The sequence below is a fragment of the Barbus barbus genome (assembly GCF_936440315.1).
Source record: "Barbus barbus genome assembly, chromosome: 47".
Classification (NCBI taxonomy): Eukaryota; Metazoa; Chordata; class Actinopteri; order Cypriniformes; family Cyprinidae; genus Barbus; species Barbus barbus.
The window spans coordinates 15,763,176-15,790,601 of NC_136725.1; the positions used below are offsets into that span (position 1 = coordinate 15,763,176).

The 27,426-nt window shown below is 38.7% G+C and overlaps 1 protein-coding gene across 1 annotated transcript in view; it reads left to right on the forward strand.

Annotated features, from left to right (window-relative positions):
• The first annotated feature begins 1,714 nt into the window (after positions 1-1,714).
• The window catches only part of LOC306866161 (protein furry homolog), a 48,136-nt gene continuing 22,424 nt past the window's right edge, over positions 1,715-27,426 (forward strand). Inside the window, exons 1-28 of the mRNA XM_079411226.1 lie at positions 1,715-1,934; positions 9,103-9,293; positions 11,888-11,941; positions 13,754-13,893; positions 14,670-14,760; positions 14,938-15,017; positions 15,204-15,284; positions 16,648-16,816; positions 16,917-17,009; positions 17,216-17,314; positions 18,037-18,138; positions 19,237-19,340; positions 19,520-19,628; positions 20,095-20,181; positions 20,426-20,597; positions 20,699-20,831; positions 21,050-21,157; positions 21,251-21,485; positions 21,620-21,805; positions 22,713-22,799; positions 22,994-23,253; positions 23,410-23,599; positions 23,681-23,805; positions 24,667-24,724; positions 24,861-24,952; positions 25,142-25,314; positions 26,281-26,441; positions 26,979-27,089. Coding sequence (XP_079267352.1) covers positions 1,865-1,934; positions 9,103-9,293; positions 11,888-11,941; positions 13,754-13,893; positions 14,670-14,760; positions 14,938-15,017; positions 15,204-15,284; positions 16,648-16,816; positions 16,917-17,009; positions 17,216-17,314; positions 18,037-18,138; positions 19,237-19,340; positions 19,520-19,628; positions 20,095-20,181; positions 20,426-20,597; positions 20,699-20,831; positions 21,050-21,157; positions 21,251-21,485; positions 21,620-21,805; positions 22,713-22,799; positions 22,994-23,253; positions 23,410-23,599; positions 23,681-23,805; positions 24,667-24,724; positions 24,861-24,952; positions 25,142-25,314; positions 26,281-26,441; positions 26,979-27,089 — 3,561 coding nt within the window. The 5' untranslated portion in view covers positions 1,715-1,864. The remainder of the gene's footprint in view (positions 1,935-9,102; positions 9,294-11,887; positions 11,942-13,753; positions 13,894-14,669; positions 14,761-14,937; positions 15,018-15,203; positions 15,285-16,647; positions 16,817-16,916; positions 17,010-17,215; positions 17,315-18,036; positions 18,139-19,236; positions 19,341-19,519; positions 19,629-20,094; positions 20,182-20,425; positions 20,598-20,698; positions 20,832-21,049; positions 21,158-21,250; positions 21,486-21,619; positions 21,806-22,712; positions 22,800-22,993; positions 23,254-23,409; positions 23,600-23,680; positions 23,806-24,666; positions 24,725-24,860; positions 24,953-25,141; positions 25,315-26,280; positions 26,442-26,978; positions 27,090-27,426) is intronic.

A 27,426-nucleotide genomic window follows, 5' to 3' on the forward strand; every position in this document is an offset into this window, starting at 1 on the left:
GCCATTAACGCATTAACGTTGCATTCTAAAATGTATGTTTTGTAAATAAGATGTTATACCATCACAGTCAGGAATCAATTATATTTTGAAATAATAAAATGGAAACAGTTATTTTAAATTGTAATAATATTTTATTTTTGCTCATTAAAGGCATGTTGCATACTGGCCATACATTTGTTGTTACTACAAAGAATGGGACAAAATGAACAGACCACCCTTACAGGCTCGTATGAATCAGCTCTAGTCTACTCCCGCTTTGTCTCCCTTATTTCTTATTTTAAATACAAAAGGCAAAGGGTGCAAGTCAGCTATATTAGGCTGTATAATTTGGACAGGCTGAGGTTTTGATTTGTTTAATATCTTAAAGCAAAACTTTCAGTTGCCCTTTGTCCTATAGGGACATTACCCAGTGGTGACATCACTGTCTTGGGACTTCAAAAAAGCTAAAACAGGAGAGAAGACAATGATGTCATAAGTTAAGTGTCGTGCCTTCCCGCATGAGTCAAGTCAGTGAGGTACTGAATCGGATTTTTACTTGTATGTGTGTTCGAGAGCACATGCCATGTACGATCTAGTGTTTGGCTGCAGTGCTGCATGTCAGCCAGCAGGTGATGTGACAATGTAATCCCATTCCCACACACTGACATGTCATCTTCGCATGCACAGTGAACACAAAAGATCGTGATTCGTGTGACAGGCTGTTGCCCTCCACCTGCTGCATTATAAAATCTAATTGTGCATATAATATTAAAGTACCTCATTTTTAAGGAATAGTTCACCCAGATTTAAAAAATTGCTGAAAATGTACTCACCCTCAGACCATCCGAGATGTAGATGAGTTTCGTTGTTCAGAACAGATTAGAAGAAATTTAGCATTACATTACATGCAGGCCTGCCAGTTGATCCTCCGGAGTAAATGGGTGCCATCAGAACGGCAAATGTGCAGTCCAAACAGCTGATAAAAACATCACAATAATCCAAAAGTAATCCACACAAATTTAGTGAAAGGTGAAAAGGTGTGTTTGTAAGAAACAAATCAATCATTGTGATGCTTTTAACTTCAAACCAAAAAATAAAACATACATTTTATCTCTTTGGACTCTCATTCTGACAGCAGCCATTCACTGCAGAGGATTGAATAGTGAGCAAGTGATATAAAGGTACATTTCTCCAGTCCCCATGAAGAAACAAACTCATCTACATCTTGGATGGCCTGAGGGTATATTTTCAGCAGATTTTCCTTTTTAGGTTAACTATGCCTTTAATATACTAATTGTAAAATCAAATACCATTAAAAATGATTTGATTTGCAGTCACACCATGCAATCACTGCAGCATCATTCTGCTGAAAACATATTAACATTTAGTGCATTGTCAGAACATTGAGGTACAGTTGTTCTGTACCAATCTGTGCTGCATTTCCACTGGATCTACAATGTACTTAGGCTTACGGTGCTTTTGGGTAATGCAGCCCTGGTCAGGGCAGTACCGCAGTAAACAAACAAACCCCTCCCCCTCCCTTTTTCTTGATGTCCTTCTCAGAGAGACTGGACAATACCAACAGCAGCTCGCTCTCTCTCTCTTTCAGTCTCTCTCTGAGAGCCAATCCTCTTAATGCAGAGTGAACGAGGGAGAAAGCGGCTGATGAGAGCGAGCGTGAGGCAGGGAGGGGGCAGGAAAGAGACATGTAGAGGAGAGAGAACAGTTGGTGCTCAGAGCTGACACAGGACACATAGCGAAAGACAGTGCTGCAGCTTATGTCTCTGTAAAGCAGCCTCTCTGTCTTTTTGCATCACTCCACCAACTCTCTCTAGCGGGATTCTCATCTCTGTGTCGCTACAGAGACTGAGCCTGCTACCCAGCCATGGCCAGCCAGCAGGACTCAGGCTTTTTTGAGATCAGCATCAAGTCTCTGCTGAAATCCTGGGGCAGCAGTGAGTACGAACTCTGCACACACACACACACACACACACATGCACGCAGTATTAGTACAGGCATGCAGATGCCACTGCATTTGTGTGCCGAGTTGTTTACGATCTGCTGAATCTATGCGTTTCCTCAGTTTTATATTCTTTAGTGCTAGTGACGTGATATAAACCACAACATTTTCAGGAGACTTCAATGGTTCAGTTCACTCTGGGATGTTTACATCCTCCTTTTATTTCCGAGATTATTGACTTTGGTTGTCTAATATTCACACTCGTAGAAGCACTCAGGATGTTACTTGTAAAGTGATGATGTTAAATGTGTGCGTGTGTCCGGTTCATTAGTGTTTGGCTGGAGAGGTTGTGTTATGTAATGACTGCAGACTAAAGGGGCTCGTGACGTGATCAGGAGGATTTGTGCTGTTGTTTTTCATCACGTGCTGCATTTGAGCTCGTCAATACCTCTCAGTGTGAGCGTGTGCCATCATGTCAAGGTTATACTATGTCATGGGTGATGCAGATGATGATGGCGACAGTGACATTCTATGTTTCTGATGATGATTTATGAAAAGCATAATTTTATAAAGTCTGAGTGGAATATAGTGTGTTTTGTTTAAGGGTTATTGTTTTGCGTGAGGGACAAATGGAGAACTTTGTGTACCTGAATTATTTCTTAAGCAATTCTAGTTTAGATTAAAATGGCTGGAACAACTATTTTGATTCATCATTGATTATTCTTTTATTAAATTTATTTGATAGAGTAGTTGTTATGACCTTATGTAAAACATTACTAAAAGAGTCTGACATTTCAGTTTGAATGTTAAATCAAAAGCGAATGGAGTTTACATTGAATGTGCATGATAATGATAATGTGCTGGATCAAAAAGATTCATGACACTGGGATGGGAAATGTTACATCACCTGTATAAACAAGGTCTCACAAATGACCCTTTCAAATACATACAGTTTGACATGTTAAGTCACTGCTCTGTAGTGTGTGTGTGTGTGTGTGTATGTGTTTGTGTGTTAGAGGGATCTCTACCTTGCATTGTCAGCAGAGGTAGAACTGTCAACTGAAGGTGATACAGATGTGTTTTTCTTGTGCAAAGGAGATGTGTTGCTGTCCAGTGGATGTTAATTTGTTCCCGTGTGTTTTAGACATGCTGCTCGATCCCTGTGAAGTAGAACAGGTGGCCTGGTAACAGTCTGCTAACTCACTCAAGCAAATCCACTCAAATCTCTTTCCAGTCCATCTGATCTCCTTTTCTGCATGCTCTCTTTCTAATTTTTTTCTCTTTTATTCCTTTTTTTTTGTTAGAGCCACCTTTTTTATATAAGCTCAACCTGCTGTGAATTAGCTTGTGTACGAAGTGATTATTACGATAAGATGTAGCAACAAATAATCATGGCGAGATAAAGATGGAGAAAAGGGTACTGCATGTTTATCTTGATAAAGTGCAGTTTGCTGTCTCTTTTTAACACTTAGACATTTAGACAGTCATTATCGAGAGTGGGTCTCTAGCGCGATTACTATATTATACTGTATTTCCGGGCAATCGCTTGGAATGGATTTTGTAGTCATTATAAAGATGACGGTGTGTCTGGACTTGCATTGCATTGATTCATAATTATTGTGTATATTCTTAGCTTTATGTGTTCCTTTAGTTAAATTTGACCCTCCTTTGGTACCATATAAATATCCTCATCTGAAAAGCTAACTTTTAATGAATAAATCATTTTTTTAATGCTTTTCGAAAAATGCAAAATCTGTTATTTTAGTGTTAAGTTTTGAACTATTAGTTTTTCCATGATGGTGTCATTTTATTAACTAGGTAAACAATCTTTAGACTTATAAATAATGAGTATATGGGTCTTTTGACAGAAAGCTCCAGCTCACAAGAGCCATTAATTCATTTTAAACTAGTTCCACCATTGCTGCGTCCCAATTCACCTGCTTATACTATGCCCTTTTGTGAAGAAAAAGTACTTTTGAGTATGTAGCAGAATAGTAGGCACGCTTTGGGACATACTACTTCATCATAGCTGCTTCTTTAACGGACACTGTGTTGCTTAGTTATGTGCATCCTGTTACTGTTTAAACTGCCCTGTCAATCATCTTGTCACAGTTAATAATAATAATTCATTACATTTATATAGCGCTTTTCAGCTTTTTCTAAGCACTCAAAGCGCTCTACATTGTGAGGGGTGGTGTCTCCTCGTCCACCACCAGTGTGCAGCATCCACCTGGATGATGCGACGGCAGCCATAGTGCGCCAGAACGCCCACCACACACCAGCTTACTGGTGGAGAGGAGACAGAGTGATGAAGCCAATCAGTGTAAGGGGATGATTAGGAGGCCATGATGGTCAGAGACCAATGGGAAATGAATAGACCCTTTTCATGTTAGTAAACATTGTGACGTTTTTCTGTGTTTGACACACGTGCTTCAACAACTGGTCGAACAAAGAATGTTCCCAATAGCACTTTAAGCGCAGCATCTCGTTCCCGCTTTTTCAGGGAACAGGGTTTCAGTCAAATAACCCGAAACGTTCCCTATGAACTGTATGTGTGTTACGATCTCAGGTAGAACAAACTTCACGGAGAGAAGGGAATCCAAAAATAAAGTCTTTTAATATTATAATCCACACGAATAGAAGGGAATAACTCAGGGTAGTCTTAACACACGTAACATCAAAAAATAACTGGCAAAGAACTGGGGAGAACTCAGGACTTAAGTACACAGGGGCAAATGGGATAATTAATAAACAACAGGTGAACTAAACGAGACGAGCAAAAACTAGGTCAAAACAGAAATTCAACATACAGACGTGACAATATGTGAATATTATGTAGACCAATTGTTTAAATCAAATTTATGCTTTAAAAGTAGAGTAATCATAGCAGGTTTCATTCATTAGTCTGTCCGTTTAAATGTCTGCGTTTAGCTTCAAATGGCGTTTTTGATGACAGTATTCAATATAAATTATTTGCATTCCGATTCTGATATCCAAAGGGACAACAGTACATTTTATCTCTTATTCTGTGGAGTTTTCCCATTTCACTCTGCTTGTTTCTGCCACCCCAATACGTGCGCAGCTGCGAGTGACGTAACTGTGACGTCTACATGAAATTGGTCTATATCATCCACATTTCGTTTAGTTTGATTTCCTACCATATTGGAGAGAAATGAAGAGGCACATCGCGGGTCTTTCATGCCGAGAACTCTGCTCATGTGTTTGCATAATGATGCATTTAAAAGTTAATGACCAAACGTATCATTATAAAAGTTCACAGTGTTGCTGCAGATGAAATATAACATGGATACATTAAATTAATATTTTTTTAATCAGGTTAGACGCTGGGCGAATTCCAAATGGATGTGAGCACCCCTATGCCCTACTCCCTTCAAAGGGCAGCATTCAGTTGTTGCAAATAAATGTCTTCTTATTTATGTCTAATTGTGTCTTATTTACTATTACACTTTTTCAAACTAAACTTGCTTACACTTCCATCTTAAATCATATTTCAATCTCTGATGAAAAATGTTTTGTATTATATTAAAATAAATGCAAATTTAATCAGCCTATTTTTAATACTTACAATTGTATGTGAAGTCAAAATCGACACCGACACCAACTTTGCTTTAAAATGCATCGCAAGATCTCCTAACTGAAAATCACATGATCACAAATGGAAACCACTTGAGCTCCTCAGGGCTGCGTTCTCTCCCCACTGCTCTTCTCCCTCTACACCAACGACTGCACATCTAAAGACCCCTCTGTCAAGCTCCTGAAGTTCGCAGATAACACCACACTGATCGGCCTCATCCAGGACGGTGACGAGTCTGCTTACAGACAGGAGGTTAAGGAGCTGGCTGTCTGGTGCAGTCTCAACAACCTGGAGCTTAACACGCTCAAAACTGGAGATGATCGTGGACTTCAGGAGAAACCCCCCTGCTCTCCCCCCACTCACCATCATGAACAGCACTGTGACTGCAGTGGAGTCATTCAGATTCCTGGGCACCACCATCTCTCAGGACCTGAAGTGGGATATTCACATTGACTCCATTGTCAGGAAGGCCCAGCAGAGGTTGTACTTTCTTCGCCAGCTGAGGAAGTTCAACCTGCCACAGGACTTACTGAAACAGTTCTACTCTGCCATCATTGAATCCATCCTCTGCACCTCAATAACTGTCTGGTTCAGCTCAGCTACCAAATCTGACCTCAGAAGACTACGGAGGGTAGTCTGGACTGCTGAGCGAATCATTGGTACAACCCTCCCCACTCTCCAAGAACTGTACTCATCCAGAGTGAGCAAAAGGGCTGGTAAAATCACTCTGGACCCCTCACATCCAGCACACAACCTCTTTGAACTGTTACCGTCTGGTCGACGCTACAGAGCTCTCAGCACCAGAACGACCAGACACAGGAACAGTTTCTTCCCTCAGTCAATACATCTCATGAACACTCAATAAATAAACATGGAACACACAACTAATTCATTATCCATTCACCACACTCACTTATTTTATTTTTATTTTTCTTATTTCTAATTTGCACATACTTGACCTGTACATACATAGTCGCCTATATTATATATTATATATTGTGTATTTTTTATTTTTTATTTTTTTGCTGCTTTGTACATTGGTTATTGGCTATTTGTAGTTATTTTGTTTTATTACCTGTGTCCTGTCCTGTTACTGTCTTTCTGTTGCACTGTGGAGCTTCTGTCACTACAACAAATTCCTTGTATGTGTAAACATACTTGGCCAATAAAGCTCATTCTGATTCTGATTCTGATCACTGCGCACTCCAGTGAATTCAATGGTAAACATTGAAATGTAGTGATGATGTCACAACAGCCCTTCTGCTAATGTTTATATCATACCTATGATATCCAGTGAAATATGTCATATTCAGTGAAATATAACATCAGAATCACTGGTTTCACTGAAGTGTGCAGTGAAATCCAGTGAGGTGTCACAATAGCCATTAAGATAGCATATTTACTGAGTGTGAATTCCAGTGAAATCCAGTGATGATATCATAAATGCATCACAGTGTCATAACGGGTATTATGATGTCACAATGCAAATTAATAAAGGGCATTGTAATTCATTTATAGAATGTAACGCTTTAATAGATTTCATTGCAATTTCCAAATTCTATATGTATCCATGTTTTGAAGATGAATTGTGTGTATCCCCAGTAAAATGAAATAAATGTGTTAGAAAAGTATGTGTCAGTGCTGAGTTTAAATATAGCACCACATAGTCCCTCCCACCCTCTCTCACTTTCTCGCTCAATCGTTCACTCTCTCTCTTGGCTTTGCTTGAATTCCAGCTTGACCTTCTCCTCAGTTAGGGCTTGCTTTTATCAAAAGTCTACTAGGAGCTACACAGGAAGGCTGTGTTTCCTTGAACTTGCGGTCTCCTACTCCCATAACTCCAAGAGCAAAGCCCTGCTATCCCAAGTTCGTGGCTGTTTGATAGGGCTGCCCAGCATGTTGCAGGTCCACAAAGACAGGGCGGGAAGACAGAGGGGAAGTATGGAGCTCTGTCGGAGGTAGAGGGCTAGTTTTGTTTTGGATTACTGGAACTGACACGGTTGCATCATGGAGCTTTCTCCCGTGCGGTGGAGTCGGGCCAGCGTCATCAGCTTCATCAAGGGCCTTGGTAGGTGCCACATAAGTGAAAGGTTTGCGGGTGCATGGGTGTTGTTCTCAGCGCTTGCTGTAAGGAGGTTGCATTCTGTAGATTCCTGATAGTGTGTTCAAGGCTCATTAAGTGAGCAAAATATTTCACAATTCCTTTCCAGCAGCTCCCCTCCTCATTCAGTTTGAACCGCTCAGGCTCGACAGCAAATTCGGAGGTGTCAACTGACGGCCGTTGCTTGTCCATAAATAACGTTGTTGATGTTAATGTTATGTACAGATGACTGTCAAGCCAACCGTATGTTGTGAATTCAAATTGATGATTAACAAATATTCAACGTCTGTTTTGGTCTTGTTTGATAATGAGCATCCAACAGCTTCTAAATATTCTGGTTTCCTTCTAGGTGGTTTGTCTCATGTCATTTAGCACGAGTACTAATTCCATTGTTCTACCCTTGACCTGAGCAGTGGTCCGGTCATGAACTCCTATTAACATGGTGTGAAGTTTAAACTCTGAGGTCTGCCAGAGGAATTTCAGATCGCAAAATATCAGCCTGACTTGCAGTGCATTTCTTCATTGGAGCTTACTGAAAGAATGTCCGAACTGTATCTGAAAACCAGAATATTACAGAGACCGCAAACGCATGCAGTATCAATGCTTTGACAAACATCCACTACACTACTCACATATTCTCTTCAGAAAAATGAAAAGGTCTAGTTAACAATGAAGACCTAAAAAGTGTAATTGTGACTTTGTAGAGGGATTGACTGCTTTTGATGCCACGTGAATTGGGGGATTAAGCAGCAGTGCATCACTGTTTTGACATGGATTGCTTTAGTTTTATATTAGCAAAAACTAGTTAATGAACAGACCTTTAACAGTTTTAATTTCTAACTGTTCATAAAAACACTTATGCAATCATTATTTTGAGGTAATTGCCTCATTTTAAGCAACTACACGTCTCTTTAAATTACTCATATTGCTGTTAGGAATTAGGATTTTTTTTTCCTATTCGTTTTGCAGCTTGTGACTTGTGAGGTTGCAGGGGTCTATTCTAAGAGGAGCACATGCTCGAAGCCTCTGCAGCCACATGACGTGGGTTCCCTCGGCCCCGACCTGCCTGCTGACCCCCCTCCCCCCTTTGGGAGCGATGACATGGTCATGCCAAAAATGAAAACACCAGCTGCTCAGTCCCTGGCCGATGTGAGATGGTGCTCTCAAGGCATAGACTCAGGCCTCAACCCTAACATTGACACCACCACTTTCAGTATCTCATAGCTGTCAAAATATCTGTCATGTTTTTTAATTTGATAATCTGACAAATTGATTCCATCTCAAAGCATTTGATTGGCCAGGCATTTTTGCTTCTGTGTGAGATCAGAAAATCACCCAAGTCGTATTCACTCAAGTCACTAGCACCACACAACATGCCGGCGCTTGTCAGTGCACCAATTTGAGCTACTAATAAGATCCATAATAAACTAATTCAGTTTTTGTTTTTTTGTTTTTGTGCGTTTCCAGCATCCCCCATAGGAAAGCGCCCCCTCCCCCAAGTGAGCAGCGCTCTGGGCGAGAGGAAAGGTCCTGTTTCCACCATGCCGGTTACCGTGGACCCAGAAAGCAAACCGGGCGAGTATGTCCTCAAAAGCCTGTTCGCCAACTTCACTACCCTGTCTGAACGCAAAATACGCATCATCATGGCAGAACCACTGGTAAGAGACCCTTTTTTTGTTTGATGTCAGACATTTTTCTGGCAAGACAAAGTTTAACATCTCTTGGGATCTAATTATTCAAAGCATTTACATGCAGATAGTCTGAGATGCAAGACCTAAAATGCAAGTAAATAACGTCTAGCCCATATTAAAGCAGCCACCACAAGTCAAGAGTTTGGTTTGAGGCTTTCTTACGCCTCATTTTAGCTGATTCTCTGGTATGTTGAGTAGTCTAGAAAAACAGGAAGTGTACAGTATGCTGTCTAAATCAATTAGACAAAGGAGGAGAGATATGTAACAGCCATGGCATACAAGTTATTAATGACTGTGCTTTGGCTTTCATTAGTAATTGCTTTAGTTGGCAGGCATCGAATGTTAATACTTCACAATTAATGAAAGTGAAAGTGAAAGTGACGTGACATGTGGCCAAGTATGATTACCCATACTCGGAATTTGTGCTCTGCATTTAACCCATCCAAAGTGCACACACACAGCAGTGAACACACACACAGCAGTGAACACGCACCCGGAGCAGTGTCTTCAAACTGCACTAATAGCCATGAGATACTGTGTCTGTTTTTGCTGCAGTGGCTCAGGTTGCCTGGTCTCTCTGTATCACTGTAATTTCATTATACTGGAGTGCAGATTTCAGTGGACAGGAATGGGTTTTGTCTACTTCGTATGTTCAAGCCAAAAAGCTCACGGAACAAACAGTAAGCAGTCAAAGCTCTCAGCAACACCCATTTAAGTAATATCTCTGTGCACAGACACACTGTTCCCAGACAGTGTGTGCTTTAAGTTAATGAATCAATTTCACATTCGTGACTTTGTCATCACAGTTGAGGTGCTGAGTTTTGTCAAGTGCATTTTCAAGTCAACAGCCAGTAATGTACAGTTCACAATATATAGATAACAGCAGTAACTTCACATCAGATTCAAAGTTCAACCATAATAGAATCTTTTCCATTTAGAAACAGCCATGACCTAGACATCTATATTCAACCTGTTTGTAGAATTCTACAATCTTGAATCTTTTGACCATGTCCACCCTTGTTAACCTGAAAGCGTGTGTGCATGTATCCACACGTGTGTCTCTGTGTTATGGGGTTAACCACTTGATTTGACCTTGAGTACTTATTCAGAAGATGTTTAATAGAGCCCCCTAATGTATAACAGTGAGAACACGGAAAGCCAAAGAATTCAGTCAAAGAGTATAGAAAACCAAGAGGCGAACCTCTGTAGAACGTTCTATTGCAACAGCGGCGCCCAGCGCTTCCGCTATTTTGGGGTGAAAACCACTCAGTAGTCCACTAGATTCTAGCTGTCGCTATCGCAAATATCAGCTGCTTTGTTTAAAAAACCGTACATTAAACCTGAAATACAGCCTGAACGATGACAACAATAATGTACAGTCACTACACTAGTGATCATCAAATCCTTTTAATAGTTTATTTTACAGACTTTATTTTAGTCTTCTCTATTTTTTTTTTACAAAACCTTTTGCTCTCTAGAAACCATGTCAGTTTCGGTTGAAAATATTTTAAGTTCAAGTGTTAACATTGTAAACACTGAATTAATACCAACATATGAAATTAAATTAATGACAGAAAGAATGTTGGACAATAAATATACAACAGGAATACCATCTTGACAGTAAACTGTTTTGGCAGTCTTGTCTTATATTAATGTCCGTTAAAGGAAGACTGTAAAAAAAAAAAACCTTTTATGTAAAAAAAAAAGCATAAGTACAGCCACTTTCTCCTAAATTGTTTAATGATTTAATTATGACAGACACAGCAATGCATCATGTTCTAGAGATCATCATGTTTGTAGTGTGTTCCAGGGGATTGAAACGTTCAGACCTACTGGAGTAATAGTAAATAATAATATTGCAAGTAATGGATTTTTGTTACTTTTGGTAACAAAAGTTGCATATGCTCATTATAACTATAGTGCCATATCCATATAAATCATTATTATGGTTTCTATGGCTATAGGACCTGCAGTTCCTAAAAGGATTTAAGTTTACTACTAGACTAAAAACAGTTAAAGTTAGCAGGTGCTTAAGACAGCGCTATGTCCCACTTCAAAACACAGTATACACTTTTGTGAATTAATTAGTTACGGTCTTTGGGAAAACGATAAAAGGCAAGATTTTTACTGTCACACTGATATTTTGTGCAGTTGATTGCCCAACATTGGGTTATTTTATTCCACTTTGACTTCTCTTTTGTTGTTATTCTGTCTATTTCTGTATATCTGTAATGTTGTCCAGTTGGAATTTTCGCCCCAAAATGGCGGCCGCGCTACCGAAGTACCACCTAGTGGCTGTTACCCAAAAAGCATCATAGTTTCGCCTCTTGGTCTTCTATATTCTTTGATTCAGTCAATAGCGAGGGAGCGTTTTCTCATAAATAACGGAAAATTAACACTCAAAACTTGGTGAATGAAGTCTGAAGTCTGTAAAGGTTTGCGAGTGCAGATTCCATTGGTTGTATGTTATTTCAAGTTCATTCATTACAAAAAAAAAATGTTTTCCAGCTGGGAATCTGCCAATTATCTACAACTTTTAAGTTCTTTTTGATTTTCTGCAGGAAAAGCCCCTTACCAAGTCTCTACAAAGAGGAGAAGACCCACAGTTTGATCAGGTGAGATTAAAGTGCCCCTATTATGGGTAATGAAAGGTTCATATTTTGGTTTTGGGAGTCCCCAACAACAGGTTTACATGCATGCAAGGTCAAAAAACACTTTCATTTTCTTATAATATGCATTTATTTTTACCTTACTTGCTCAACAGCTCCCAAACGATTCGCTCAACGATTCATTTTTCCAAACCACTTCTTTGCGTGACGCTAATCTGCGGGGAGTGGTCCGATTGGTCTCATTTTGCATTTAATCATGCCTGTAATGCCTGATAAAGCAGCGTTTGTGAGCACAGTGCTGCTTTGTGTACAGCGTTCCCCGCTATTTTTACAGCTCCAAAAGCAGCACCTAGTGGCAAAGAATGAATTTGCATTTTCATTCAGACCAATGCGAAAAGACCAACAAGTGGGCGGGGAATATGCTAATGTTTAATGTTGACGTCAAAATGAAATGGCTTGGGATTCGTTTTAAAAATGACTCGTTTCAATGATTCAGAGTCGACTCTTTCTTTTGAGAGACAATAACTTTATATATGGTGCACTTTCATATTTAAAACTTTGCAGGATGTTTTCATTCTGCACTGCTGTGTTACGCACTGCATGAAAGGTAATTTTCAAAAATCCATAATAGGGGCACTTTAAGTGACATTTTCCATATCCTTCCTGACATTTAAGACTTTTATCCTGCCAGATACACAGATCACAATTAAACAATCAGGGCTGTAGATTTTTTTTTCTTTCCACTGTTAATTGATAGCTCTAGAAATGATAAAGTAATGTTGAAAAATAATAAATGATGTGCTCCCATACCATCCAAATTTCTTGCCCTTCTCTATTGGTAGATTTTTAGTCATCATCAGTCAGACTCTAAGAATAGCATTCCTATAGTTGGTGCAATGCTGTCCCAACTTTACCCCTCTGTACTGAATTCTTAAGCAGTCTGAACGTGTGTGTGTGTGCATGAACATCTCACAGTGGTTGGGGGGGAATACCAGGCCGTCTCTGCCCAGACACCCCTCCCTTCCTCTATTTGGTTTTGCTCAGCCTGTATGACCGCATCCACTGCCTGGATCTCAATTCTGGCTGTTTTCTGATTACCCCAATACCACCCATAATAATATTTCAGTTATGCTCCATCTCAATTTGCCTAGTTAAGCTACAGTATGCACTAAAAGTATGTTTTCATTTTCTGGAAGAAAAGTACATATTTTTGAGTGTGCAACAGAAGAATTGACATGTTTTGGGACATACTACTGAATCCTTCTTTAAAGCACAGTGGGTGGTGGGCAATATTAGTCAGGTTAGTTTCTTTAGATCTACACTTCAAATTTCCAATGGAAATAATAAACCATGCAGATACTTTTGGGATAATCATTTCAACATACTACGATTTATAGCATGCTAATTCTTATTTGAAATACTATTTAGTGTATAGATATTGTATACTATATATAATACAAATTGAGATGTAGCATTACAGTCTAATACAATACATTGAGTCTTTTATATGGGCACATTCAAGCAATGTTGGCCATACCGTACTACCCACTGTTTTTTAAATTAAGCGTTATGCATAACATGTAAATTTTCTGCATGCATAATTTACCCAGATAACTTCCGTTGTTAAAATATGGATGCTGCGAAGTTTCACATACTGTTTTTATAAAATAGGTATACAGTATATACTGTACAGTAAGCAGTATGCTAATGTTCCATTCCGTGCATAGAGTTAATTCCCTTTGCATTTTGTGCTGTACAATTAGTGCTGTGACAGTTGATGAACAATTTCCTGAAGTTGCTTCCTATGTTTCCCCGCAGCTGATCAGCACTATGAGCTCTCTTGCCGAGTATTGTCTGCCCTCCATCCTGCGGACCTTATTTGACTGGTATAAAAGACAGAACGGCTTAGAAGACGAGTCCCACGAGTACCGCCCACGTGCAAACACCAAGTCCAAAAAGTGAGTCTTCACCAAGATTTAAAGTTACAAATTTTTGAACTATTTTTAAACTCTTTTTAGACAAAGTAATACTCTTATATAGGGTATGGTGAAATGTTTGGTCAGTTTGCATCCTGAGTATACTTGAGATGAAACTAGAGCACACAAAGTCAAGGATCTGCTCGTCAAGACTTTTACAAGTCTTTAAATCAGTATAATCTGATTTGTGTGTTTATGTATGTGTGATCTAGTGTGGATGGAAGTGTGTGATTGATGCCTGTCATCAGGAAGCCTTGCCTTCATCTTATGAAATACAATCTCTACTGCAGTGCACTGCACATCAGCTCATCTGACTTTAGGCCAGTAATAGCTAAAGGGCTGTGATGATTGGCTGTTTTTGAATAGTTGCGCTCGTCTGGTGGATCTTTTTCCTGTGGACATTTTTATGTAAGCCTAATGTCAAAATAATACTTTATTTTAATAATGTATTTTAGAAATGGGTTACTTGAAACATTTTCTTAGCCTAAATTCTTTGCTACATATTAGTGGTAAAGGCAAGGTAGAAATTCCTCAGCAGTGATATATGCGATCTCATGTCCGCAGACCGTAATCAAATATCGCTATTGGCAGTTAGCTTTGGTTACATCAGTGCTTCAGAATCAAATACAGGCCATAGAGGATTTCAGAAGCTCTCATGGCACAAACCCCGGAAGCATATTTATATTATTGACTTAAGCAAGCAGTGATTGTTTATCAAAATGTGATTTACTCAGTTTTTTGTTCCCTCTCTCATTCAGTGATGAACAGCAGAAAGATTATCTGTTGGAAAGGAGGGACTTAGCAATAGACTTCATATTCTCACTGGTGCTTATTGAGGTTTTAAAACAGGTATTTAATTTATTTCAATTTTGGTTTAATCATTTATATTTTATTTGATTGTACTTATTTAATATAAAGTAATAAATAAATATATGAATTAATGAAATGCATTATTTAATTATATTCTATTATTTAGTTTGTTCATTTATGTCTTTTTACTCATCCTTTTTCTGGCTTTCTTTGTAGATCCCTCTCCACCCTCTTCTGGACGGCCTCATTCAGGAAGTCATTAACCTGGCTTTCAAACACTTTAAGTACAAAGAGGGGTAACGATCCATTCAAGTTCTTTCCTCCATCCACCATTATCCATAATTTTCCTGCATGTGTTTGCATGAGTAAATCTGCCTAATAAGCATTTTACATGATTTAAATTTTCCCTCAGTCGAGTGTACTCACTGTAAATGTAAGAGCTGTTAAGTCAGTAAAAATGATGGTCTTTCTCTGTCATGCAGGTACCTTGGGCCCAACACAACCAACATGCACATAGTGGCTGATCTGTATGCAGAGGTTGTCGGTGTCGTCGCCCAGTCCAGGTAAATTATGAAGCAGCAAAATCATAACATATTTAAAGTTTAATATACAGTTAAGTGGAGTGAGATTTTGGACCAGTGAAACCATTTTTGTTTGATTTTGTGTAAAACCTGGATCCTGAAGCAAAACCATGTGCGTTTGCTTTAAAATTCCCACCTCACCTCGAAATGGATGGCTCCATGACTCCTCTTGAAGCCGGCGACCTGGTTTCAAGCTCAAAATGATGGCGGCATTCTTCTTCCTGTCACAGAGTGTCTAGTGTTAGATGAAACACTAATGGGAGCCCATTACCCTGATAGACGAGACATCTCGTCATGTTCACAGGGAGCTTCATCAGTGTCACAGAAAGATGGCGCTTCTCCCTATCAGTATGAGAGTGCCAGTACTGACAATTATGGCCTCTTTCCATATTTAATAGTGTGAAAAATGTCCTTGTGGCTGAACTAATAATAAGGAAGTCTTAAAATTCTGGAGTCTACATGTGTTTATTGAAGTCAAACGACATGTTAGCATGGGTCTGTTCTTCTCCCCAGTGCAGTACAAATTCAGTCAAACAGTGTGTACAGTACTAATGCATATGGTTGCTTTATTTCTCTGAGTGGGAAAGTAGCCAGTTAGTTTGTAGCTCACTTAAAACAAACATTGAGTCTTGCAGAGAGAGATGCTTCCATATTCCCCCTCCAGATGCCTTTCTAAATATAGGGCTGAAGATCTCTCCCTCTGTCAGAGTGAACTCACAAACACACAAACACTCCCTAACATATGTGTACAAGAAACATCCAAGTCCCGGCCAAACAGAATCTGCTGACTTTGGTGGAATGGATTTAAACTTGTAATTAGATTTAATTCATTTACTGATACTCCAAATATTAATTTAGTTGCAGTTGATTGCATATGTCATTCATACTGAGATAACCCCTCAAACGAAGACAATTAAAAGAAAATTATAAAGCAGACTTTAATATGAAATGTGAGTTTAAAAGTCAGTTTAGTGTTTGTTTTGAGTTTAGTAAATTGTGAATTGAGTTTTGGTCAATCTATCTAAAGTAGACGTGGGATGCTTTCAGGCAGGAAACTGTTTTGTATACTGTCTGCAGGATTTTTGGAATTGTGTACAGATGTAGTCGTTGTTTTTTGCTTCAGCATAAATTTGCATTTATTCATTTAGACTTACAAATGAGAAACATCATAAGCAACATAAGATATTTTATGCAAATACAGATAAACGAGCAACAGCTTGTAGTTAAATCTCCAATGCAGAATGATGGGAATCAAACCAAAACTTTGCTGTTTTGCAATATTTTTATTATATTTATTTAGCTGTATTATCTTTTATAAATATTAATACCATTCCATTCCTCCCAGGTTTCCTGCGGTGAGGAAGAAGTTCATCTCAGAGTTGAAGGAGCTCAGGCAGAAAGAGCAGAGCCCATATGTGGTCCAGAGCACCATCAGCCTCATTATGGGGGTCAAGTTCTTTCGTATTAAAATGTACCCAGTGGAAGATTTTGAAGCGTCTTTCCAGTTTATGCAGGTACACACAATAAATCAATACTTCAAATGTTCTATTTTAATTGACAAACAGTGCACACTATAAATAAAAATCTTTCTCTTGTACTCTTATATGTTTATAGGAGTGTGCTCAGTATTTCTTGGAGGTGAAAGATAAGGACATTAAACACTCTCTGGCTGGGCTCTTCGTAGAGATTCTTGTTCCTGTAGCCGCAGTAAGTACAGCCGTCTTTGCTGCAGTAAACACTGCCAAGCTAAGTATTTGAATGTTTAAATATTTCAATGTATTTTTATTTATGCACTAAATTAGAATTTGTTTGAGTAAGAACAAGTTTACAGAATTCTGTATGCAGATTTAAATTTGAATAATGAGTTTCCTGTTCAAACTGTAATTCATACTCAACATGATGTTTCTCTTCAGACAGTAAAGAATGAAGTGAATGTGCCTTGTTTGAGGAACTTTGTGGAAACTCTCTACGATACAACGTTAGACCTGTCATCCAGGAAGAAACACTCTCTGGCAAGTCTGGCTCTCTTTTCTGTAGTAGAGGGTGATGTATCTACAGTAATTGGCTCATAGCTGACATGTTTTTGCTGTCTGTGATGTATCAAATAGTCCATCTCTAAAAAAAAGTTCAAATTCCACGGAAGAGAGGGGCGGGGCAAGCAGAGCTCATTAGCATTTAAAGCAACATGGACTAAAAAATGGCTTGATGACAACAGAGCTGATCTTGACAGGGTTAAAAAAAGGTGTTTTTTACACTACCATTGAGAAATTTTAACCAAAGTATGTTAAAGAATCATATCAACTTGTGTAAAATGGCCATCCGATGACCCCTTTAAAGAAATTACTAAGAGTAAATGTGCTATCAGACATTTTCTAGGCAAATATTTGAATGAAAACATGGCTGCTACAATTATGTTTACATTATTAAATTCATACCTGCTTTAAGCGGTCTAAGAATATTTAAAAATCTTTTTTTATGTGTATTTTAATCAGTTTTTGATTATAGCTTCGAACTATAGTATTATTGATTGGAATTGTGGTTACCATGATTAATAATGATTTCAGTAGGAATTTGTGTGTGTCTGAATTGTTACAGATATAAAGAGGTGTAGGAGAGAGAGGGTTTGAATACACTTTGTTCTAGAGTGATTCGCTGACTTTGATCAGTCATCGAATTATATAATTCTTGTTAAGGACATATAATATAATCATTGATCTGTTTTTGTCTTTCTCAGGCTTTGTATCCATTGGTAACGTGTCTTCTGTGTGTGAGCCAGAAGCAAATCTTTCTAAACAGATGGCACGTCTTCCTCAACAACTGCTTGTCCAACCTGAAAGTGAGTCTTTGTGATCCACAAAGCTTGTGTGATACAATAGACCTGAGATGACGTCAGATTACGGCGCATATTGCAACAGATCACATGAAAAAAATGAATGCAGTTTTGTTGTGCAAGGCAGTTGTGTAAGCGTCATGTGATTGCTTGTTCTTTTAAGTGCACAGATATTTAAAGTGGCAGCAGTTACAAGCAAATAGCTGTTAAAAATGTGTGAAATGGAGAGGGAGGGCAGCAAATTGTAGGAATGGTATGCTTGCCTGAAGGGGAGGCAGGTAGGACAGGAGAATCCTTTATCATTAGCTTTAACATCTCATTGTATGTTCTGTACTCAGCAATTAAGTCTTTATACCTGTGTGGGGGTGTGAGAGAGGCAGAGTGAAAGAATGAATGAAATGAGTCAGGGCAAGAAAAAGGAGATGCAAAATAACAACCATGAAGTGCAGCACTAAGAGACCTTCGGGCAATGATGTTTAACAAGATGCTGGATCTTTCTTTCAAGCTTTCAGCTCTCAATCTGATTTCTGTTATCTCCCAATGTCTCTCAGGCAGTTGTCATGTTGTATTTGCAGCAGTGTGCTGCAGTTAGTCTGAGAGCTGCTGACTTGTTATGTAATGAAGGTTTTGACCTGTAGGAAAAAGATCCTGTTTGCGTCGGTGCCCACGTTTGGTCAAAAGTCCAAGGAAAGAAACACAAAACGTGAAAGAACAGACAGTTTAAAAGTATAAAAAATGTTGGTAAAAATAATTTTAATCAGTTTATTTGCCTTGCCAGGAAAATATATAAACATCCTTACAATAAGATACATTTATTGATATACCTATAATATATTAAAACAATACAATTAAATGTGTTAAAATATATATATATATTATGAATCCATTTATTATATATATATAATGTATATAAATATTTATTTCTTATATAATTTTTTAAGCTAATCTGTTGTTTGAAGCTTTTTTATTGTTGAACTAATGCAAATTATGGAATTAGTAGAAATTATATAGAAGCTTAAAAAGTGCACATATTTGGTGATCATAATTTATTAGATGCATCACAAGAACGTAACTGGAAATTACAGCTAAGTGCTTGTCTTTCAGAACAAAGACCATAAAATGGCCCGGGTGGCCCTTGAATCTCTCTACCGGCTGCTGTGGGTCTACATGATCCGAATCAAATGTGAAAGCAACACTGCAACACAAAGGTAGCGTACTGAAAATCAGAAGCATACAAGCTACAATTTAAGATATATAGTTCTAATATAAGACATATAATGGATATAATTCAAATGCATTACACTGACAGTGATGATGAAGAGTAAGATTTGATGATGTTGACTCTGATGATTGACATCTGACATTTTTATCTTGCTATCCATTCCAGCCGCCTCACCTCAATCATATCAACGCTGTTCCCTAAGGGTTCACGGAGCGTCGTTCCTAGAGACATGCCGCTCAACATCTTTGTCAAGATAATTCAGTTCATTGCCCAGGTTTGGCACCCGCACACCTTTGTACACCTGATAAGCATCTAAGAAAATATTAGCTACACATCTATGTTTTTGTGTCATGCAGTGTTTCCCACACATAGACTTTACCTGGGCGGGCCACCCAAGTATATTTGGTGACACATTTTTGGTTTTATTACTATTATTATAGTAGACTTGCAATTTTTTTCCCCGCCCAAGATAATGAAACCATCCGCGATCGATTAACTAGTGGAAAATCTCCCCTCGCCCTACGCATTTCGTATAGACTGCTCGTTCTGTGTGCTCAAGGACTGTCGACACTCCCACAGACAACCTCCAGTGTTTCCCATATGCTGATTTATTTGTGGCGGACCGCAACAATATCCACAAAAAATCCTACAAGTCTCACAAAATCCTGTGGGAAACACTGTGTCATGACTTTGTCATATAACACATAGTAATATCATCTTTGTTTCTCTCCTTACTACAGGAAAGGCTGGATTTTGCAATGAAAGAAATAATATGTGATCTGCTGAGTGTTGGAAAATCAGCCAAAGCTTTCAGTTTAAATCCAGAGGTAATGTTTATTCTCAAACACACACGCCCACATGTTTGCTTCAAATGTTCTAATGTTTTTACATAAAGCTTAATTATAAATTCTACCTAAAATGCTCAAAAAAGAGTATGTGAGTGTTGGAAAATTTCTGTATAGCAAAGTAAACTCATACAAATGCATTCATCCCAGTGGACTGAGTTGAAATCTTGTCATGAGAAAATGCATATTTGGTTTATTTTCTGATATTTGTGTGGTGTATGTCCAGAGAATGAACATTGCTCTGAGAGCATTCCTCGTCATAGCCGACAACCTGCAGCAGAAAGATGGTGAGCCACCCATGCCGAACACAGGGGCCACTTTGCCTTCTGGGAACACTCTGAAGAAGAAAAAAACCTACCTCAGCAAAACTCTAACTGAGGAGGAAGCGAAACTTATAGGTCAGGCCACTTATATTGCGATCACCTCCTTGTGTGTTCTTGGGTTTGTTGTGCTTCTTACAGTTTTTTATAGTCTGGATTGTTTATGTCATTGTCTGCAGGTATGGCACTGTATTACTCCCAGGTCAGGAAGGCCATTGATAACATCCTGAGGCACTTGGACAAAGAGGTGGGCCGCTGCATGATGCTCACCAATGCCCAGATGCTTAACAAGGAACCTGAAGACATGATCACGTAAGCAGCTGTTTCTGGTCTGTCTCCACCTATTATTTACCTCTGAGTGTAACATGAGTGGATGAAGGGAAAGCTCACAACCAGACAGCATACTGTATGAGTCACATCCAGCCCACACACCCTGTTTAGACAGTTTGACATTCTCTTTTTTTTCCTGTTTCCATTTGTTTCTCTCATTGTTTACTTTTGCATAACTCATCCCTTCTCTCTTGGGTCAGGGGTGAGAGAAAACCGAAGATTGACTTGTTCCGGACGTGTGTTGCAGCCATTCCCCGTATCCTGCCAGATGGCCTGTCCAAAATTGAGCTTATCGATCTCTTGGCCAGGTGAGGTTCTCCACGCACTCTTTGACTAAACAATGCACCATGCAATAAAAAGCTATAATCGTCACTTATTGTTTTTCTTTTTGCGTTTTGCAGGCTGACAGTCCACATGGATGATGAACTCAGACTCATTGCCCAGAATTCCCTGCAGAGTCTGCTGCTAGACTTCTCCGACTGGCGAGAAGACGTACTGTTTGGGTACACTAACTTCCTGCTGCGTGAAGTGCAGGACACACAGCAGGGCCTGCAGGACTCGTCTGTTAAACTGCTGCTGCATTTCCTGACGCAGTGGAGGCTGGCGATACAGGCACCTGGAAAACGCTCGGCGGAGGTATCAGCATTATGTGCCACTTGATGTTTTGCATGAAAATGTTCTCTTTGCTGGCTGTGCTTACTTAGCCAATGTACAGTTCTTTGGAGTTGTGGGCATGATCGTGTGTATGTGTATATATTTGTTGACCTCAGATGGGAACTCACAGCAGCGGGAGCTCCAGACTGCCGCCCGAGCGCAGTCCTCACTCCACGGTGCTGCACGCTGTGGAGGGTCTGGCTCTGCTGCTGCTGTGCTCCTGCCAGACCAGCACCCGCAAACTGGCTGTGTCCGTCCTCCGAGAGATACGCTGCCTGTTTACAGCTATCGGACAAGCCGAGGTAAGACAGACTGCTGGAACTTTGGCAGATTAGGCTAGAAAATCAATACACAAAACCAAGTAATTGAACCAAACAACTAATTAAAGCAGAATTACACAGAACAAGGCAGAATAAAATATTATAGAAAAAGTTTAAAAAAATTAAAAAATTTGAATAGAAAAAGACAGAATAGAATTTAGTAGAAAAGGGCAATATAGTAAAGAAATTAAGATAGCATAAAATAGAAAAAAAGACACAACAGAATACAAGAGAAAGGGACTAAAAAAGTCTAAGAAGTAAAATATAAAAAAAGACCATTGACAAACAGAAATAGAACAAATAAAACAGAACAGAAAAAGAATAACATAGAAGAATAAGATAGACAAAACAGAATAGAATCAATCAGATTAGAAAAAAGAAAGAGTAAAGAAATAAAAAAGACTACATAGAATTTAAACAAGACAATAGAATAAAAAAGAACAGAAAAGATAGAATCTGATCAAATAGAAAAATAAAAAAATAGAATACGCATGGAATAGAAAATGACAATAGAATAGAGAAATGAAATAGAGTAGAAAAGAACAGAAATATAACAAGTAATATAGAACAGAACAAGATTGTATATAAAAACAATAGTTTGAATGGGAAAAGAGAATTCAATAGAAAATAAAATTAATTAGTTTTATAGTTAAAATAATTTAAAACATTCAGATGATAACCAAACATTAGGTTGGCACTAAGGCTTATTGACTGATTGAATGTATTGAATTGCATTTGATGTCATGTGACCAGTTGAAATCATCCTAAATACGCATACACATGCAGTGGATTGATCTTAGACATAATACTAATCAGTACTAGACCTGTTAGTGTAACATAAACATTATTCAACAAGAGCCTCATGATTGACATGTGATTCTGCTCTCAGGATGACGATAAATCCATGATCGAGGTTATGGACCAACTGGCCCCCAGCGTGCTGGAGAGTTTCGTCCATGTGGCCGTCTCTGACTCTGTAAGCATTTCCTATTAGCCCAGCGGATGTATTTTTGTTTGTATATCTATATGTTTATGTGTCATTCTTATTATTGACCTCTACTTGCATCAAACTGATTTGTGCCACAAGGCTTTAATAGAACGCAGTCAACAAATGTTTCTGTCTGTAGAGTCATAACACTCATCAGCTATTAAAATCTGTGTTCTGTGAAGGCCACCCTGCCCCTGAGTCATCACGTGGACCTACAGTGGCTGGTAGAGTGGAACGCACGCCTGGTAAACAGCCACTATGATGTAAAGAGCCCGTCTCACGTGTGGATCTTCGCTCAGTCTGTGAAGGACCCCTGGGTGCTCTGCCTCTATAGCTTCCTTAGGCCAGATCACCTCCCTAAGCACTGCTCCACGGCGCTCAGCTACGCCTGGCCCTACGCATTCACACGTCTACAGCTGCTTATGCCGCTTGTTGACCCAAAGTGAGTATTTACATTATCATTACTCTTAAAACTTGCAGTTTTTATGATTTTTAGCACAAGGACTGTCAAAAAAAATTTGTTTAAAGAATAAACATTCATGTCCCCAGTAGAAATTATTTTTGAGCCCCTTTCTCTGCTCACCCCCCTCCCCAACAGCAGTCCCGTTTACGCCAAAAAGACCAGCACGCCTGGCCCAGCCGATGGCTATGTGACACTGTGGAGGAATTACTTAATATTGTGCCTCGGTGTTGCCAAACCTAGTATCATGAGTCCAGGTCACCTGAGAGCCTCTACGCCTGAAATCATGGCTACCACACCTGATGGCAGTGTCACATATGACAACAAGGTACATTACACCCATAGCAGTCATGATTCGGAAAATGAAAGAATTTTGATGTCATGAGAACATGTATGTGTTTATGATCAGGTGATAGGCACACCATCAGTGGCGTGGCTCCTGAAACAGCTGGTTCCCCTCATGAGATCGGAGAGTTTAGAGATCACAGAGTCTCTAGTCCTCGGCTTTGGACGAACAAATTCCCTTGTGTTCAGGTATTGTTTTTAATAAAGAAGCTTCTTTCTCAACCCAATGTGCTATTTAGCATATTTGCTTCCAAAACCAGATTTTCATAGTTTTCATAGGGTTATTTCTTAAACCAAGACAGTTTTACATCAACTATATCAAATAACTCAGGAAACTGCTCTGGTCTTTTGCCACACATGGTGAAGAAGCTATGAAAAATGTGTGTGTTTGAGAACAGCAAATGTAAAGAGCAGCAAGTAATGTGTGTGTCAAACAAAATAGCAGAGATGACTGTCATTCCATTGTGACGTGTGCCGTTACTTAGAAGTGGACAGATATCTACAGATTCCGTAAGACTCTGCTAGTAGTTCACTGAAGCAAAGGCAGTGTTGTTATTGTTAACTGAATCTAAAACTATTAAAAATGCAGGTGAAATAAAATATAAATATCAGATGAAAAGCTGTTAGAAAAACTATTCAAACTATTAGAATTCAATGAAATAGGAAATGTTGCCCTGGCAACTACCTAAAAATCTCATAAACTACTAAAATGACTAAAACCGGAAAAAAGGTAAGCTAAAAAGAAATATTTTTTAAATTAAAATGACAGAAAATATAAAAATAAAAGCTCATTCAAAATATTAATAAATACTATAGTATTGTACAAAAATACTAGAATAACACTGAGCACAAACTATTTAATGTAATCAACCCTAGACATATCGATTTAAATTTTGACGTATTATGTCATTTGAATTCATAGCAGCACACTGCATAATAAAGCCATATTCACATCAGGCTTTGGAGTCAACAACATATTTATGGAAATTTTTATATTGCTTTCATTCTGCGGATTTCTCATGACTGTGTGTGACATGTGTGTTTAATTAGGGAGCTGGTGGAAGAGCTCCATCCTCTAATGAAAGAAGCTCTGGAGAGGAGACCTGAGGTAAGAGTTCTGTTCTAATGCAGCTCTTTGGAAACCCCACAAACAACATAGTGGTTTATAGTGCAGTGGCAGTGCTCATGCACATTTTTAGATGTAAATTGACTTTCTTTGTTATTCTTTCTTTCTGTCTCTGTAGAATAAGAAGCGGAGAGAGCGGAGAGATCTGCTCCGGCTGCAGCTGCTGCGTATCTTTGAGCTTCTTGCTGACTCAGGGGTCATCAGTGACAGGTGAACTTGTTCACTCTCCCCACCAGGCCAGTTTTGTGGGCTTACGTTTTTCTAAACTGATCTTTTTCTAAACTGATCTTCTTTCACAACAAAGCAGGTCTTTGACCTCTGTTAAATTAAAAAGGGAAAGGGAAAGTCTTGTAAAAATCCCTTGTGCATCTGTTTTACTCAGTTTTTTCTTCTCTGCAGTACCAATGGAGCATTGGAACGAGATTCCCTGGCTCTAGGAGCCCTTTTTCTTGAGTATGTTGATCTGACCCGGATGCTCTTAGAAGCAGAGAATGACAAAGAGCTGGACATTTTGAAAGACATGCGAGCTCATTTCAGTGGAATGGTGGCAAACCTCATCCAGTGTGTTCCAAGTAAGACATGGAGCCAATATCTTTTATCTCTTTTAGGATTTAAAATATCTCAAAATATCTTTCCCAGTGTACAATAAATACTGGAAATACTCCCAAATATACTCCATAATACCAAAGACCATAATGAGACTGGGTCAGATATTTTAGCTGATATAATAGAGCCATTGATACATGGGTCTTGGTGTCTAAGGTTATCCAAACATGCCGCCTTTTCAAAGGCTCAATAGGCTCTAACACTGAATGAGTCACTTATTAAAGGCCCAGGAGCAGAACTATGAATAGAACTGTTCTGGCTCTGATTAATACGTGCTGACTGACCAAGAAAACCCTCAGACCAGCAAAGCACAACATCCCCTCTGACACACAAGCAGCCTACATAAGCCCACCAGAAGCCCTGCGTCACAGCTAGCTCTCAAATCAAAAGATGGTTATGAGGTAGGGCTGTTTAGTGTGGTAACATACTGAAAAAATTAGATTGGTATTTTTTGTGAATAAATATGACAAACTCAAAAGTGACAGTAAAGACATTTATAATCACAAAAAAAAGTTATATTTCAAATAAATGATGGTCTTTTGAACTTTCTATTCTACAACGAAAGAAAAAGTATCACAGTTTTCACAAAAGTGTTACATATATATTAAAATTATTTTAAAAAGTTCTTGAGTACCAAATCAGCATATTAAGGTGATTTCTGAAGGATTATGTGACATAAATAAAACAGTTATTTTAAATTATAATAATACTTCACAATTTTATTTAAATGAACATAGATTTGGTTAGCATGAGAAACGTTCTTTTAAAAGCATTAAAAATCTTACCAACCCAAACTTTTAAACTGTAGTGTACATACTCTTGAATAATACCAGTTAATTTTAGATTTTAAGTTGCCTGATGTTTTACACTGTACCATGCTGAGAATTTTTTTTAAAAAGTTCCTCAAGTCTCATTGGTGTTTTTCTCTTTAGTCCACAACAGGCGGTTATTGTTCCCCCAGCAGAGCTTGAGGCATCACCTCTTCATTCTCTTCAGCCAGTGGGCCGGACCCTTCAGTGTCATGTTCACACCTCTGGACCGCTATAGTGATCGCAACCACCAGATCACACGCTACCAGTACTGCGCTTTGAAGGTAAACCTAGATGAAAAAATCTGCTCATTGACATCTTAGTGAGTCACCGTAAAGGCATTTTATCAAACAAGACTTTATTCCCTCATACTTGGCATATAGACATATCTCGTAAGTCAGTTTAGGGAAGAAAAGATTCTTCATTTTAGCAGTACTAAATCAAGTGAAAATGTCTGAAATCCAATCTGGAAAGTACCTCTATGCTCAATTAACAACAGGCGGGTGTCTTGCGGAAAATTCCCCAAGCTCTCTACACACTCTTTGTCCAAAAATGCATGCACTTGGCAAGAACCAGATGCTCTGACCTTTTTTTTTCGTAAAAGGCGTGAAAAGACTATTCTGTGTGTGTCACAATGGATCAGGGCTGTTAGACAGAAGTACCTTGTGTGTTAAGTTTAAAAACTGTGTAATTTCAGTCTCATGCGGACGATTTATTTTAAAGTCTTATTCCTGTCGGAACTGTGAGGTTCCATTGAGCTCTGTTATGAGATTTTCTTTGATGTAATGCTTTGTTTCTGTGTGTACATGGTTTGTTGTCAGGCTATGTCAGCGGTATTATGCTGTGGCCCTGTGTTCGATAACGTGGGCCTTTCTACAGACGGATACCTGTACAAGTGGCTGGACAATATCTTAGCCTGCCATGATCTCCGGGTAAGCATTCACTCGCTCTTTTTTTATTTTTGGAACCGTTCATTCCTGTCTCAGCTGTAGTCTTTGTCTTAACCTGTTGATTCTGAACAGGCTTCCAGTTTAAATTTTATAGCTGCTTTTTATCAGGTCTAATACCTGTCATTAAAACTTAACCAACACGCCTGTCAGGACTGGCCTGTAAACATTTTGTTTTATTTGCTTTTCTGCTTTATTGACTTTGTTTCATTGTCAACTATTTAAATTAGTTTTATCTTGTTTGTTTAGGTTTGCAAATAAAGTTGAAATTAATGACTAGCACATTGGAATAACTTTAATTCTGCTTTGATTATGGGAAAAG